Genomic DNA, 17,603 nt, shown 5'->3' on the forward strand with positions numbered 1-17,603 from the left:
CATTGGCCTGTGGTCCAGAGAGACCTAGGTTCGGTTTCTGCTAAGGGCATGTACCTCGGTTGCAGTTTGTCCCCGGCCCTGGTTGGGTCGTGAGGGTGGCAGCCACTCGATGTGTCCCTTTTACGTTGATGATTCTCTCTCTCTCTTTCTCCCACTCTGTCTGAACAGAAAATGGAAAAATCCCCTGGGGTGAGGATAAAAAAAAAAAAAAAATTTGTATCCTGCCCAGTCAGTGTGGCTCAGTGGTTGAGCGTTGACCCATGCACCAAGAAGTTACCTGTTTGGTTCCCGGTCAGGGCACGCGCCTACGTGTGAGCCCGATTCCCAGTGAGGGGACATGCAGGAGGCAGCCAGTCGATGTTCTCTCTCATCGATGTTTCTATTTCTCTCTAACATCAATAAAGAAAAATTATTAAAAAAAAATTGTATCCTTTCTAGTATCAAAATCCTTTAGGAAAATAGGATAACTTTGTATGTAGGAAAGAATTTTGTTATTCGTGGCTCCCCCCCCCCAGATGTTAAGTGACTGGGACAGTTGTAAGACAGTATGATTAGTTAGTAACCCTTTCTAGTGTTGTTCCACAGCTGTGTCAAAATCATCTGCATATAAAGCTAGCAATGGTTAAAGTTCTGACCAAAGTATCTGCAGTCCAATAAGAGGATTAAGCCATGAAAACAATTGGTCTTGGTTGTGTTTGATTTGCTTAATTCTCCTTTTTTTTTTCTTTTTATATTATAGATCAGCTTGAACGGGTCTTTTTGCGACTTGGCCATGCTGAAACAGATGAACAATTACAGAATATTATATCTAAATTTCTTCCTCCTGTTTTGCTCAAGCTGTCTAGCACTCAAGAAGGAGTACGCAAGAAGGTAAGCATGTTGGGACAGTTGGCAACGGAATTAAATGGTGAATAAATGGATATATATTATGAAGTCAATTTTCTGTTCCCATTATTGAAATCTAGGTTCCTGATTCTAATTATGGCCTTTCAAAATGGAGAAAAAGTCTAGGACCAGCTTACATGATTTAAAAGTAGCTTTTGTATATTTAGCATCATAGCATAGTGTGTTGCATTCATTGTTCACAGGTTCTGGGGGACTTTGATTAACCAAAGGACATTGTAAAAATAAATTCACTAGTAAAATTCTGGCTCATGGAGCCCTGGTTGATGTGGCTCACTTGGTGGTTGGAGCATCATCCTGTATACCAAAAGATTGCAGATTCAATTCCCTGTCAGGGCACGTACCCAGGTTGCGGGTTCGAGCCCCGGTTGGGTGCATGCGGGATGTGGCTGGTCAGTGTTTCTCTCTCACATCAATGTTTCTCTGTCTCTCTTTCTCTCTTGCCCTCCCTCCTTCCTCTCTCTCCTTCTCTGTCCCTCCTTCCCCCCCTTTCTCTTTCTCAAATCAATAAAAAGAAAAAAATAATAAAGCTAATAAAACTGCTATTGTAAAAAATTCTGGTGCATGGATTCTTGGCGGAAATTGTATACTCTCTTTCAGGGATGTGAGGTTTACACTTTTACTTTTTTTTTTATATCTTCACCCGAGGACATTTTTGCATTTATCTTCAGATGGGGGGGGGGGCATTGATGTGAGAGAGACACATCAACTGGCTGCCACCCACACAGGGCTGGGGACAAACTGCAACCAAGGTATGTGCCCTTAGCGGAAACTGAACCCGGGGCTCTGGTCTGCGGGCTGATGCTCTAACTGTTGAGCCATACTGGCCAGGGCTTTACTCTACTTTTAATTAATTAATTTTTTTTACTCCTTACATGAGAATATTTCTCCTTTTTTTTTTTTTTTGAGAGAGAGTGGAAGAGAAGGTGGTAGAGAAAGAGACATCAGTGTGAGAGAGACACATTGATTGGTTGCCGCCTGTATGACCCCTACTGGGGCTAGGGATTGACTGGTACATGCCCTCGACCAGAGTCGAACTCACGATGCTTCGGTCCTTGGGCCGACGCTCTAACCGCTGAGCCAAACCAGCCAGGGCAAAATTTACTTTCTTAAAGAGAACAAAGTAGCCACTGTTTATAACAATAAGTACTATCTGAGAAATGAATTTGTTTTGTATTTCTCAGATAAGTAATGACTGAAAAATGAATTGTGATCAGTAATTTTAGTTCAAATCTCTTTGTATTTTAGGTAATGGAACTGTTGGTCCATTTGAATAAGCGTATAAAAAGCCGCCCCAAAATACAACTCCCAATAGAGACACTGTTGGTTCAATACCAGGACCCTGCTGCAGTTTCCTTTGTCACAGTGAGTGTTATTTTGGAATATTTTCTGACTTACTGTAGTTTTCTTTCATAACATGTATTAGATGTCATCAATATATTGGCAATTTAGAATTTTATAGTAGACTATTTCTAAATGAAGCACGAGGTGTTTTTGTTTTTTAAATGGCACACTGTTTTACCACTGAGTACTGATCCAGTCTATTACCATTAAGGAAGTGGCAGGAATGTGGTCATGCATGGGCATTTACATTGGGCAAAGGAACTTTGGTGAAATGTACTTGCCAGATATTTTGATCTATAAAAGAATGATTTGATTTTTAGTAAAGGATTATGTGAGAGCAGTCTGAATAGACAGAAGAGAAGGGTTATGTAGCATAGGCATGAATAAAGGATAGATAATAGAAGAAGAAAAAAGGGTAAAATGGCAAGAAGGGGTAGGAAGGCTGAGTTTTAAAATCATTTGTGTTTCTGATATGTATATATATATATATATATATAATATTTTCAGAGAGGTACCCTTTAAAAATTGGATTAAATTGAGACTGGTAAGAAATATTTCTCTTGTTTTCTTCATGAAAATTAAATATAAAAAATATATGTTGTGTGGTGACAGGTAATTTTTTCCCCCTGGTCCTTATAGTTTCAAGCATTGAGGCAGAATCAGTTAGGTCTAATCTAACATCTGAATTTCAGATCTTTGGAGCCTCCTACTGGTCCAGACATCTTATCTGTGTCTGCTCTGCACATACAGGTGCTCCTTTCTTTAAGCACATAGGAACATTGTATGCCAGTAACTTCACCAAATAGATTGGCTTTAAAGGAAAGGGATGAAGGGATTAAGAAGTACAAATCAGCAGTTACAAAATAGTCACAGAGATGTAAAGTACAGCATAGAGAATATAGTCCATAATATTGCAATAACTATGTATGGTGCTAGGTGAGTACTTGAAATATTAGGGGGACCACTTTGTAAGGTATATGATTGTCTAACCACTGTGCTGTACACCTGAAACTAACACAAAATTATCTTGTTTTTTTCGATGTTAAATCAACTTTGTGTTTTTTATTGATGGGTGGCAACTTTATACTCTTAGGTATCACTAAACTGTGTACAATTAGAGATGCAACATTATAGAAGAGCAGGCAGCAGAATTAAACAGAGCAGACTTAAGATCAATCTTCATTATTTTGCCCATAAAATAATCTTGACTATAACCTATAATTGAAAAATAACATTAAAAAGGAAAGAAAGGGATAACCTTATGAAGTTGGTTCTAAAGTGAATAATACTTCAAAAAAAGCAGACCAGCTGGGAAAGAGCAGCCCACGATTTAACATGTGGTTTCCTCTTAGCTTGAAAGGATTAATGTAACAAACCGGGAGATCTGATGCTAATGTGTAGTATGTAGGTTTAGATAGGTCAAATGATTACTTAGTTTTTTTCAGTGAAAGTAATTGCATGCATGAGTACTCTCCCCCCAGCTTTATTGAGGTATAATTAACAAATAAAATTGTATATATTTAAAATATACAACGTGATGATTTGATATATGTATTCAAGTGTGCTTTGGGTTAGGTGTTGCTCCCTCACATGAAGCCCATCTTAAAGCAAGCATTTTGAATAAGTGGGGCTGGAATTCATCCTGAAATATAATAGTTGAGCTATAATACACATATGATAGCATATGGAAGGAGGATACAATTTCTTTGTTATAACTCCTTAAGTTATCAGTCATATGTTTATGTTGAAATCCTAGAGTGTTTCCTTCACATTCACTTGCTCTTCTCTCATTGCCTTAGAATTTCACTATAATTTATGTTAAGATGGGCTATCCTCGCCTACCAGTGGAAAAACAGTGCGAACTGGCCCCTACTCTTCTTACCGCCATGGAAGGGAAGCCTCAGCCACAGCAGGACAGGTAAGTCTTCCTTAAGTACATGATTTCCCACCTGCAGGTCGACAGTTGCCATTCAAAAATAGGTCCACACCTTGGTTTCACTTGAGTTCTTTCAGCTGACATCTAATTGAATTTTCTGTGGTACTTCAGCTCACCATTATTGTTTTGTTAATAGTTATAAAATTTCATAATGTGAGGATATTGAAAAATATGCAGAACTAATAATATTTTTCTCAATAGAAATGCATTTTTTTTCAATGATTTTTGAAGCAACTAATTTTCTGTGATTGCAAAAACGAGTTATAAAATGCTTGTCATCAAAACATGAAAATGCTTTTCATGTCTATGTTGGAAGATACAAAATTTGAGAGCAGTTTTCTTAAGAAACAGATCACTTGTTTATATTAATATGGGAATTGGAGAGGTGAAAAGGTTTAGACAAACGGTTTGTTTCTAGGCTTAGCCCAGAGTTCTATATTGTGGCCGTGTATATTGAGATCATCACAGAGAAGTTGTGGAGGAAAGATAGAGTTAAATAATGTTTTCAGCTCACCTTTTTAGAATATATACATTTGTATAAAGAGTCGTAATACAGTTATTTACATGTAAAATGAGTAAACATTAGCAAGCACTGTTTGAAATGGTTTTCATGGTTTTTTTTGTTTTTGTTTTTATAATGTTTTTTGCTTTATTGATTTTAGAGAGAGGGGAAGGGAGAAGGAGAGAGAGATAGAAACATTGATGAGAGAGAACATCGATTGGCCACCTCCTACATGCCCCTCACTGGGGATCAGGCCCACAACCTGGGCATGTGCCCTGACTGGGAATCGAACCGGCGACCTCTTGGTGCATGGGTCTACGCTCAGCCACTGAACCACACCAGCCAGGCTGTTTTCATGTATTTTAAGAATAACAATAGCAGAAAGTTTTGTGAAAGAAGGAATTATTGAAGCTGTGTTACTTAAATTCACACAGTGGAAATTTTAATATATTTCAAATATTGACCTGATTGATTTTTAATTTCTTTAGCTTTAGAATAACTTTATTTTAATTAACTATGGAAAGGAAAAAAAAATTATTGAAAGGACATGAACTTTACCTAAGGTTTAATATAAAATCTCTTGTGCTGACAGATATATTAACACTGAGCTTATATTATGTACATTTCTTTCTGGTGCTTCTGGTGATGAGCCAGATGGGCTAAATGCAATTATCACTCAGTAGACTGAAGTTTCAATAAGAAGGAAATCTAGGCCAGTCCTTACATTAGGACTTTGTATGTTAATGGTATTGAAAATGAGTGGCCCTTGCTACATTTGTCACTTTTTGTTATGTGATTTTTGTTTTGTCTATTGTTTCATGTATAAAAACCATGTTTTTTAAGTAGTTGCAATAAATGTAATTGTTTTTTCAGCTTAATGCATCTTTTAATACCAACCCTTTTTCACATGAAATACCCTGTTGAATCATCAAAATCAGCTTCTCCGTTTAATCTTGCTGAGAAACCAAAGACTGTGCAGCTGCTTTTGGACTTCATGCTAGATGTCCTTCTGATGCCTTATGGGTAAGTTAAAGAAATGAAAACAGAACAAATCAACCTTGTTCGCGACTGGAATTAAATACTGTTTTAAATGATTCACCTTTCACTTGAAAATGGATGAGTCTGAACTCTAGCCCTACTGCTTGTTGACCTTATAGGTGTGGAGTTGCTGTTGTGATTTCAGCCTCAACCTGTCCGAGCTGAAATCAGTCTTTTTCCATAAAAATAGTTCCTTTTCTTTACTTCCTATGATGATTCTGTGATGCTTCGTTAGCCATATAGGCATACAATTATAAATTGTCACCAGCTTTACTCTTCCTGTTGCTACAGTGTCAGTTCCACATACCTCCTCCCCCTCCTTGATGTCTCCTGGAATCATTCCCACTTGCAGCCATCTCGCATTGGCTCTTTTCAACTGTTGTCACCACTTTCTCACCAGGTACTCTTCTTTAAAACTCTCTACACTGCCATAGAGTTTCCTGATTTTTAATAATTTATTTTAATTTTTTCTTTATTGATTTTAGAGAGAGAGGAAGGGAGAGAGAAATAGAAACATCTATGAGAGAGAATATCAGTTGGTTGCCTCCTGCGTGCCCCCCACTGGGGATTTGGCCCACAACCTGGGCATGTGCCCTGATTAGGAATTGAACCAACAACCTCTTGGCGCATGGGTCGATGCTCAAATACCAAGCCACACCAGCCGGGCAGTTTCCTGATTTTTAAAACACATATCTCATCAGGTCACACCTTAAAATCTTTGGGCTATTGTTTTTCAGTCATACATGAACTCATGTATTTATGCACTCTCTCTTTTTTTTAATCCTTATCCAAGGATATGTTTTTATTGATTTTAGAGGTAGAAGAAGGGAGAGGGAGAGAGAAACATTATGTGAGAAACATTGATCAATTAATTGCCTCGTGTACATGCCCCCATGGGAAATCAAACCTGCAACCTTTTGGTGTATGGGACAATCCTCCAACCAACTATACAACCTGGCCAAGGCCTTATGCTTTCTGATGTGTCTTTGACATTCTGTGTTCTAAGAGAATACAGTTCTTTGCTTAGAATGCTCCTCCATCAAAAAATGAAGAAAGGAAGAAAGAAATGCTGAAAGAAACAGCAGTATCTCAAAGTAGCTTAGATGTCAACTATGTATTACTAATCACCCATCTTTAGTTATTGCTACTTTGTGTTTTTATTGCATTGTTGACATGTCCATTTTCCCTAAGAGATTAGGAGCTCCTTGAAGTCAAGAGTGCTTTTTATTTAGCTCTGGTTCCTGGCCTAGTGACCTGATTGTGATCTGCTCCCAGCCTACTTATTTTCTAAGTTATCCTGCTGCCAGATAGTCTCAAATACTGGTTTTATTATGTTTCTTTCCTGATCAAAACTACAATATACACTATAAGCTTTGCATGTGGGGCTCCATATCCTCTGTTCCTCAATTTAGACACAAGAGTTAATGTTGTACCACTTCTTTTCTTTCCAGTTTGCTTTCCTCCTACTCCTCTAGTTTGGTGGCTTTATTTTCTGGACCTTCAGACACTGCCTCTAACCTGTACCTGTCACTTACACTACCTCTGTCATCTCATTTCTTATGTCATCTGATAACGTCATATTGTGACGTATGTTGTGTTATTTTCTCAACTTGCTCCAGACAGCAGAGGCTCAATTTTATCCCTCTTGGTGTTCCTCTGTCTTGTAGTTAGGGTGATGTTTTATACAGTGTTAACTGTTCAGTAATTAATTAGTGATTGATTTATTTACTGCCACCAGTCTTACTATAATGTAGAAATAAATGAAAACTTCCTATTATACTTGTTAAGTCAGGAGCCAGCCAGATTTGGCAGGTGATGATGGCTTTGGAAAATATACTTTGAAATCCAAATTTAACTTAGTCACATAATGTACCGAAGCCAGTGATTCCTCACATTTTTCCTACCAGTGAAAGTTTGCCTCGTTTGTATAAAAATAAACTGATTCCTTAAAAGGTTTTTTTTTTTTTTTTTTTTTAAATGAATTTAGGAATTGAATGAATATGGTATATGAGTAGTGTGGTATAATTTACTATGCCATGAGGATCTGAGTGTTTTCTTTAGCTTTTATTATAATGGTTATTTTATTTTAATATCCAGTCTTATGATTTGTCAGGATATACTTTTAGAGTTTGAAGGAACTTGAATTAATATTAATTATATATATATATATTTTTCCCCATAAGTACAGTTTTCCTAGATCTTAAATCTTTTTATTTATTTTTTTATTTCTTTATTGCTTTTTAGAGAGAGAGGAAGGGAGAGGGAGAGAGAGATAGAAACATTGATGAGAGAGAACATTGGCCGCTTCCTGCATGCCCGCCACTGGGGATCGGGCCCACAATCTGGGCATGTGCCCTGACTGGGAATTGAACCTGCGATCTCTTGGTGCATGGGTTGATGCTCAACCACTGAGTCACTATGGCCGGGCTGACTTAATATTTATGTAGAAATTTTCATTTTGTACATGAGGCATACCAATTTGACTGGATCAAAATGAATTTATCAGAAATCTTATTTTTAATCTATTTAAGCTAAACATGAAATAGGATGAGAAATTAAATAATAGTTGTGAAGGGTTTTGAACATACAATGGGAAAAGCTAATTCTTTTTTTCTCTTTGAACTTTTCGATTTTTTTCATTTTGGGAACATGTGCTTGTGTGTAAGTGGTTGTATTAAGTTTTGTAATGCAGGGATATAAGGAGTTCATGGAGAATTGAAGGTGAATTGCAACTTAACAGAAATAGAAATGACTGTGAAAATATTCTCTGTTTTGAGTATAGAACAATAGTATTATTTTTTTTTTTCCATCCTCACCTGAGGACATTTTTGCATTTATCTTCAGATAGAGCGGGAGGGAGAGAGGGAGGAAGAGAGAGAGAGAAACATCGACGTAAGAGAGACACATCCAGTGGTTGCCAGCCCACATGATCCCAACCAGGGCGAGGGATAAACTGCAACCGAGGTTGTGCCCTTAGCGGGAACCGAACCCGGGACTCTCGGTCTGCAGGCCGACGCTCTAACCGCTGAACCAAGCTGGCCAGGGCTAGAACAATAGTATTTTTACACCCCCCTCCCCCCGCCCCAGTCAACAAACATTTCTCTGTATCTATCAACTAAAAACTCAAAATGCTGCGGGTCTGTAGTGGCTCTTAGAACAACAGTTTATGGATTCAAAGTGAACAAAACATTTATACTTAATGTTGGTGACTATTATAGTTCATTTGTAACAAAGTTGCACAGATGTACTTTTATGGTTAACTTGCTGAAGATGTAGCATGTTTTTAAATACCTTTAAATTTTTTCTTTATGACGAAATTTTACTTTTAAATGTTTATTCTTCTAGAAAAATTCTGTGTGAGGAAAGTATATAATTGAATGTGTTATATATGCATGTTTATATATGTGTTTTAATAGAGAGGGGTTTAATTTCTATTTCCTTTCCAGATATGTGTTAAATGAATCCCAGAGTCGCCAAAATTCATCTTCAGCACAGGGTTCTTCTTCAAATAGTGGGGGAAGTTCTGGAATACCACAGCCTCCCCCAGGAATGAGTTTTTATGCAGCTAAACGAGTTATTGGTGATAACCCGTGGACACCCGAACAGTTGGAACAGGTATCACCCACTGCTTATTCATAACCCAACTTAACCCTATACGTGTGCCCCTGTGAAGTCCATGAAAGCATGTGTACCGTAATTCTAGTGTAATCAGGCTCTCTAATGAAACATATTGGAAAGGAGCGTTGATGTAATGTGTTCTCGTTGTCATGTCAGTGGTTACAGCCCCCGGGAAAGGGAGGAGTGGGAATGTGCTTCAGTGTTTCTAATGTTGCTCACATAGTTCGCGTGTGGAATACAGCCCACTTACAAGTAGAGTATACTTAACTTATTTTAGTTCTTAATTATGGGTTTAATAATTATTTAGCTGCTTTGGTGCAGTTAGAATACAATTTATCTCACATTATTCAGTATTGTTAGGGCTGTATATTTTGTGTAAAGTGAGGAACCTGTAACTCACAAGTGACAATATGGGGGAAAGCATGACTCCCTTTTATATTTCTTCCTGGGAATTTAAAAAATGGCATTAAGAATTTTATTCTGGATTTAAACAGGACACAGATGTTCTCTGAGCAGCTTTTTAAAAAGACTGGTGCTCTACAGAGAAGGTGCCTCACTGTGTCTGTGTCATCAGGCACCTCAGGGAAGAACAGATGAGATCAGTATGTAATTATTTTGGAATTCAAGCAACCTGGGTTCGTCTTCCAATCCTTCCTTTATCTCTCCATGACAGTCTAAGTGATTTGATCCTTTTCTTTTTTTGGGATGTGAGTGACCACTGGTCAAAACAGTGTTCCAAAGAGAGGGGAAAAGACAAGCGGGACATTCTTGCCACTCACAAATGTATGGAATGATTTGTTCAGTGAGGGCTATATTCAATTAGATTTACTTCTTCCTGTTTTATAGATTTTTTCTTTTTGTTCTCTTTAAGCCATGATGTAAGAAAGAAAGGTAAATAGTAACAGAAGCTACTCTTTATTGAGTGTGAGCTATGTGACGGGTACTATACTGATGAGTACTTCGAATTCATCATCTCATTTAATCCTCACAGCAACCCATTGAGGTATAGAAATTGTTACTTCCATTTAGTGAAAGGTTGTGAGATTCACCGTGGTCTCACTTCTAGTTCTAGGCTTTGAATCTAGGTCTGTCTGAGGGCCAAAGCTGTAAGTGCTGGAGAACAGTTGTTAACATTAAATTGTAGTCTGATGTTGGTCGTTATTTGTCATTTCTAAGGGTCTCTATGCCTTTTGTCATTTTCATAATCTAGTGCTGAAAGGAACAGTTTAGCTTCAAGTATGAAAGCTGTTTTCAATATTTAAATGTCTTGTTTTACATTTTTCCTTCAAGATAAACAGTTTTTATTTTGATAAAGTTAATGATAATGTAAATATTCAATTATTCCAGAACATTATAAAGAGAAATTAAAAATTACCTGGATTCCTGCCACCCTACTTTCTCATTCACCTATAGCCTGCTCTGTATGTGTGTATAAACAAATACAGTTTTACACAATACATTTTTACATATCATGTAATACATTACTTGTAGTTCACTTTTTTCTTTAACTATATATCAAGTTTTTAAAAAATGTCACTCCTTTTAATGTCTGTATACAATTTAATTATATGTAAACTACATAGTCTCCTATCGATAGACATTAGTATTGTTTTCAGTTTTCTTTGAACATATTTTTGTGTATTTGCCTTTTATAATTGTCCTTTAAAAAAATTTTTTTTTCTTTATTGATTTTTAGAGAGAGATGAAGGAAAGAGGGAGAGAGAGATAGAAACATCGATGAGAGAGAACATCGGTCGGCCGCCTCCTGCATGCCCCCCACTGGGGATTTGGCCCATAACCTGGGCATCTGCCCTGACTGGGAATTGAACCAGCGACCTCCTGGTGCATAGGTCAAAGCTCAACCACTGAGCCATACCGGCTGGGCTGTTCTTTTTTTTCAAAATTGGTCACCTTAATTCAAACTCTTTTATTTTACTTAATTAATTTATTTTTGTTACAACTATTTCTCCTTTTCTCCTCATTGAATATAATTGTCCTTTTTAATGGCTTAAATAAAAGTTTGAGTCTTCTTTATTGTAGCTCTTGTTACAAGTAAGTTGTGTTGAACAGGAGGAGGGAAAGCAGGCATTTTTATGATGTTTGTATACTTTTTTTTTTTAGTTAATCTTCACCTGAGGATATTATTTTCATTGCTTTTTAGAGACAGTGAAAGGGAGGGAGGGAGAGAGAGAAAGAGAGAAACATTGATGTGAGAGAGTCGCATCAATTGGTTGGTTGCTTCTTGCACGACCCTGACCAGGGCTGGGGATCAAATCTACAACCCAAGTACATGCCCTTGACCATGGGCCAATGCTCCACACACTGAGCCAAACCAGCCAGGGCTGTATACCTTTTTTAAAAAAATGTTTTCATTGATTTTTTTAGAGAGAGAGGAAGGGAGAGAGAGATAGAAGCATCGATGTGAGAGAGAGACATTGATTGACTGCCTCCTGCATGCCCCCTACTGGGGATGGACCTCTCAGTCCATGGGACAATGCTCAATCCACTGAGCCATACCAGCTGGGCTGTATACATTTTTTTAATTGCACCCTTTGTCATCTAATAATTTTAAATTCTATCAATTCTATTTCATATGCGTAAGAATTATTATGTAATTGATTTGTTAAGGTAAAGTTTTACTTTCCAGGAATATTTATTTTATTTTATTTATTTATTTTTTTTATCCTCACCCGAGGACATTTTTTTATATTTTGTTCAGATAGAGTGGGGGGGAGAGAGAGAGAAACATCGATGTGAAAGGGACACATCGAGTGGTTGCCACCCGCACGACCCAACCAGGGCCGGGACAAACTGCAACTGAGGTACATGCCCTTAGTGGGAACCGAACTCGGGTCTCTCTGGATCGCAGGCCGACCCTCTAACTGCTGAGCCGAACTGGCCAGGGTGAGGAATATTTATTTTAAATAGAGTTATTTTTAGTGCAACTCACAGCTACTTTACATTGCATGAAGTTCTAAGCAGAATCTCTCTTTAGTTTAGGTTTCATTTTAGCCAGTTATTTACATTGAATACTGGTTGATTAGAAATTCACTTGCATTGACTAGAGTATATTTCAAATCAGACTGTTTTCAGTATATAAGTATATTGAGGACAAGAATTAGTATTTTAACAATACAGTGGAACTCCAAGGAATGTGAGTTTAGTTCCTTTTGAACTGTCATAATCATGAAGCATGTTTCTAATATACCACCATTTTTACCTGGAGGCTCCAGATTTGGACTTCAGTTCAAGGTTTCGTCATTCTAGAGAGGCTGTGTATCCTAAGTAGGAAGGTTGTGTATCACAATTGTCTTCAGTGTTTTGTCATTCTAGAGAGTCTGTGTATCCTAGTAGGAAGGCTGTGTATCAATTGTCTTGCAGTCTAAGAGACTTGGGTTTGAATCCTGCCTTCATCACCTGCTAACTATGTGTCTTAATCTCTTAAGTCTTGCCTTGCTTTCCTCATCTGAAAAAGGGGTATAATTATACTCTGTAGATTGTGAGGATTAAATGAAATCATGACTATATATGGTTTAGTATAGTCCCTGGCACATTGTAAGCCTAAATAGGAGCTGCTACTATTGTTACTATTAATCCTTGGTTTATGGCCATACTAATATGTTAAATAGTATTTTTGGTTGGTGTTCTTTGTTTCTCTGATCACTGTTCCTCCTTCCCTTCATTTGTCCACAGTGCAAATTGGGTATAGTGAAATTCATAGAAGCTGAACAGGTGCCTGAACTCGAAGCTGTTCTCCACCTGGTGATTGCTTCTAGTGACACACGCCACAGTGTGGCAACAGCAGCAGACCTAGAATTGAAAAGCAAGCAAAGGTAAACTATATCTCTTTTAAACTCAAAATTGGAAAGAGGCTAGATTTCTAAAAGCTTATTCAGCACATATTTGTTCTTTTAGGATTTTATGTAATGAAACATTTAGTTTATGAGATTATGAAATATACCTAATTTGTAATAGAGACAGTTTGCTGAAGAGCAAAATTCTGTATAAGACAAAGAAGAAAAACTGTTTGGAGAAGCAGTTTAGAACTGGAACAGGTTAGGAATATAACCATAGGAAGTGAGATTTTTGACTAGGTAAATGAATTTGAAGAACTGATATTAAGAAAAATATCAAAATCCACAGTTATTCATTTTTTATTTTCCTCTATCTCACACCATTTGACATTGCTTTTCATAAAGGATATGTGGGTATTATGGTTAATACAGTGAAACTCAGATCCCATGAAAAGAGGTGCTGAATAGGTGTTAATTCACACAGGAGGAAATTAAAATAGTAAAAAGGTTCATAGAAAATATTCTAAGAAATCAAATTGATGCAAAATAAAACAATGGTATACCAGTTTGTACCCATTGGTAAGTAAAATTGTGTAACAGTTGATAACTCCATTTAAGTTTCTGTTGAAAGTACTAGTCTTATACTTTGTTGATCTGCATTATAAATTGACATAATTTTGGAAAGCAGTTTGCAGTAAGTAATGAATCATAAAAATATTTATAATCTTTTATTTAAATCTGGGAATTTATCTTAAGAGCATCATTTAAAAGAAGAAAATGATTATATTTAGGAAAATGTTATAGATTTGCTCATTATGTTATTTCCTGTATTTGGGGGGAAAAAAAGGAAAAGTATCAAATTTCCAAAGTAGGGAAATAGTTAAGTAAATTAGGTGTGTGTATCTATATGAATTTTATATATCTTTCAAAATAATTATAAAAATAATAAAGCAACATGTAAATTGCCTCCAAGTAATGGCAAATTAATAAAGCAGTATACAAAATGTTGTGTGTAATGATTTAAAAAATAATTGAAGCCCCGCTGGTGTGGCTCAGTGAAGTGAGTGTCGCCCCATGGATTGAGAGTTCCTGGTTCAATGCCCGGTCAGAGCACATGCCTGGATTGCAGGCTTGAATCCCCAGTAGGGGAGGCAGTTGATTGATGTTTCACTCTCACATTGATGTTTCTCTCTCCAGAAAAAAATAAATAAATAAAATCAATAAAAACATATTTAAAAAATGATTGAAGAATAACATGAAAATTGAAGATGACTGAAAAATATCAAATTATGGAATAGTTTTTCTCTAAATTTATTTTAATGTTCAATATAATAACGTGCTAAAAGACAGTTAAATGTGGATAAGGTAGTAAAGCTCTATAATGGTTCCATGCATTGTAGTTTTCTCTTTCCTAAGAAACCAATACAAGTAGGTGTAACAGAATAAGGAAATTAACTTCACTGTGTCTATAGTTTGCTTGTTGAAATATAAACTATGTGTGTGTGTGTGGTGGTTGGGCATGGCTTACACCGAGGGGCACGTGAAGTAGCATACAGGAGGAGTGTGTTTGTTATGAAGTTAATTCTGGACATGCCTCATGCTGATTCTCTGACTTGGAAGACTCACTTGACCTTGCCAGGCCTTAGACTCTGAAAGTAAGAAAGTTGGACTAAAATGTACTTAATATTCCCCCCAAGTCTAAGATTCCTTCACGTTCCTTTTAACTGCATCTTCCTGGTATCTCTTTTGAGAAATTTATTTGGTTTTGAAGTATCAGAATACTTTCTTTAAAACTTCTCATTGTGCTTCAGCTGGCTCCATTCTTACACCATATGGTGGACTGAATTGTTGGAAATTCAAATGTGGTGCTTAAGTATTAGTTCTAGTGTTGTCTATTAAGTGTATGCATTTTTCCATAAAATAATACAACAGTGTTAAGAGGTAAAATGTAAGTTGAGAACAATATGTAAATATTCCATTTTGTTAAAGAAACATTTCAAAGAATCTCTCTTTTAAAAAAAATTCTCACCCAAGGGCACCCTTAGAGGGAAAGAGAGAGAGACATCCCTGTGAGAGAAACATCAATCAGTTGCCTTCCGTATAGGCCTCAACCCGGGATCAAGCCTGCAACCCAGGTATGTGCCCTGACTGGAATCAAACCTGGCAGTCTTTTGGTGCACAGGTTGGCGCTCAACCGACTGAGCCACTTCGGCCGGGCCTAGAGTATCTCTTCAAGTGTTGCATATATTGATCTGTTTTTAAAAATCTATCTGTGTGCCATGTCCACCCACCTATTTACATGCATAGGAAAGCAGTCTAGAAAAAGATATATAGCAAAGTTAGTGGTTACCAAAAGGAATAGAGAGGGATATGGTGCAGATTATAAGGGATTTTATTTTCTATGTTTCTGAATTTTCACAACAAACATGTAATAAATAAACTAAAGCTAGAAAGATGGCAAGAGGAAAAGTAGAAGAAACAGTGAAAATTATCCCTAATGGTTAACCATTGTTAAGATTTTACTTTGTTTTACTGAAGTGTTTTGTCAAAAATCTCTAAACCTGCAGTTTTTTTGGAAGGGAAACAGTGGTGGAGCTTCAGGACTAGTTAGTAGCAATCAGTTGAGGAACGAAGTAGGTGAATAATAACTAAGCTGTAATTGTAGAATGACTTTGAGGATAGTGGACTTGTGGATATCCAAATAAGAGACAAGCTGTGTAAGAAGAGATGGATTAGAAAGACATGCAAAGCAGCGGGGTTATTTGTGTTTGCACAAATAAAGCATATCTTTAAAACAGAACCAATGTCAAAAGACAGAGAGAAGATAGTGTGGTCAAACCTCGTTAATCAGGTGATATGCAGGAATGCATTATTGGCTAGGTTTACAAAATGACAGGTGGGGACTGCTGCAGAGGGTGGGTGCCAGTTGCCAACCAGTGATATCCTAATTCACCTTATTCTGGGGCCCAAGTAGGAATCTGTCTTAGTGACTAGTGGCAGCATGACTGCTCTGTAGAATTAGATGCTAAAACTGCAAGTGTGTGCTGGTAGATAAGGAAGAGTGATGCTGGGAATTACAGTGACACAATATTTGAGAAATGCAATGGCTGTGGGCTTCCTAGGGTTGTGTAAAATTTTTTTCATCACCCTCTTTATTACACTTGAATTTCCAAGTGAGTGAATTTCCAGGTGGTTAAACATAAGATTCATGCTCCAGGGCTCTTTAAGTGTAGTGTAGCTGTGCTCTGTTGGAACTGCTCCATGCTATTGGCCCTGAGAGTGAATTAGTTCAGTATGTTTCTGTGGTACCAAATTGGGCATTGGATACAGTGATCTACTGAATCAAGGTGGGATAAATGACCTTTTTTTTTTTCTCTTTAAAAACTAACTTAGATGAAGTTAATCCCTTTCCTTTCCTTCTCTTTTGTAATGTCAGTTGCCCATTTCATTTGAGTGTTTTTAACCTTTTTTTTTTTTTTTTTTTGCTAACAAATATTGGAGCTATGATTTTTTTGAAATCATTCAAGTGGGAGGAAAAAAATAATTTTAACAAGTTGTGTTGAAACTTTCTGTAGCTTGATTGACTGGAATAATCCTGCCATCATTAATAAGATGTACAAGGTATACCTTGGAGATATACCACTAAAGACAAAAGAGGTAGGTTGTTTTTGTTTATCATCATAATAAGTACTTTGTTACATGAGCTCTATACATTTGAACATTTTTTTCTTATTTATTTTGATTTAAGCTGAACCTCTGCTGTAGGAAATAATAGTTTTAAACCATGCTAGTCTAGGTAGATTAAAATCTGGTAACTTCGTTTACTTGATCTGGTGTTTTCAATTCAGGTGCTTAAATAATGATGATTGTCTGGATTAGGGATCAACATACTTTTTTCTGTAAATATGTTAGATTTTGCTGGCCATGTGTTGTGAGGCTGCCACTGCTTAACTCTGACATAACATGAAAGCAGTCATAGGACACACATAATTTAGGGAGCATGGCTGTGTACCAGTGAAACTTCAGGGACACTGAAATTTGGATTTCATGTATTTTATTTTAAAAAATATTTTTATCAAATTTTAGAGAGAGGAAGGGAGAGAGAGAGAGAGAGAGAGATCAGTGTGAGAGCAGAACATTGATCAGCTGCCTCCTGCATGCCCCCTACTGGGGATTGAGCTCATAACCCAGGCATGTGACTGGGAATCTAACCAGCCACCTCTTGGTGCATGGGTCAATGCTCAACCACTGAGCCACACTGGCCAGGTTATTATTTTGATTTTTTTTTTCTTTATTGATTTTAGAGAGAGAGGGAGAGGAGAGAGCGAGAGAAACATCGACGAGAGAGAACATTGACTGGCTGCCTCCTGCATGCCCCCCACTGGGGATTGGGCCCACAACCTGGGCATGACTGGGAATCAAACTGGCGACCTCTTGGTACATGGGTCAATGCTCATCCACTGAGCCA

At 37.1% G+C, this 17,603-nt stretch overlaps 1 protein-coding gene across 5 annotated transcripts in view; it reads left to right on the forward strand.

Moving 5' to 3' along the window:
- The window catches only part of ECPAS (Ecm29 proteasome adaptor and scaffold), a 97,651-nt gene that overhangs the window by 22,329 nt on the left and 57,719 nt on the right, over nucleotides 1-17,603 (forward strand). For 3 of the 5 annotated variants that reach the window (XM_036260521.1, XM_036260519.1, XM_036260520.1), the window contains exons 2-8: nucleotides 740-870; nucleotides 2,152-2,268; nucleotides 4,047-4,165; nucleotides 5,559-5,708; nucleotides 9,170-9,338; nucleotides 13,035-13,174; nucleotides 16,711-16,792. In XM_036260521.1, the coding sequence (XP_036116414.1) occupies nucleotides 740-870; nucleotides 2,152-2,268; nucleotides 4,047-4,165; nucleotides 5,559-5,708; nucleotides 9,170-9,338; nucleotides 13,035-13,174; nucleotides 16,711-16,792 (908 nt within the window). Of the gene's footprint in view, nucleotides 1-739; nucleotides 871-2,151; nucleotides 2,269-4,046; nucleotides 4,166-5,558; nucleotides 5,709-9,169; nucleotides 9,339-9,830; nucleotides 9,944-13,034; nucleotides 13,175-16,710; nucleotides 16,793-17,603 lie in introns of those variants that run through there. The other 2 variants (XM_036260522.1, XM_036260523.1) reach the window with 2 other exon arrangements.

Source organism: Molossus molossus, unplaced genomic scaffold (assembly GCF_014108415.1).
Source record: "Molossus molossus isolate mMolMol1 unplaced genomic scaffold, mMolMol1.p scaffold_m16_p_14, whole genome shotgun sequence".
Taxonomy (NCBI): domain Eukaryota; kingdom Metazoa; phylum Chordata; class Mammalia; order Chiroptera; family Molossidae; genus Molossus; species Molossus molossus.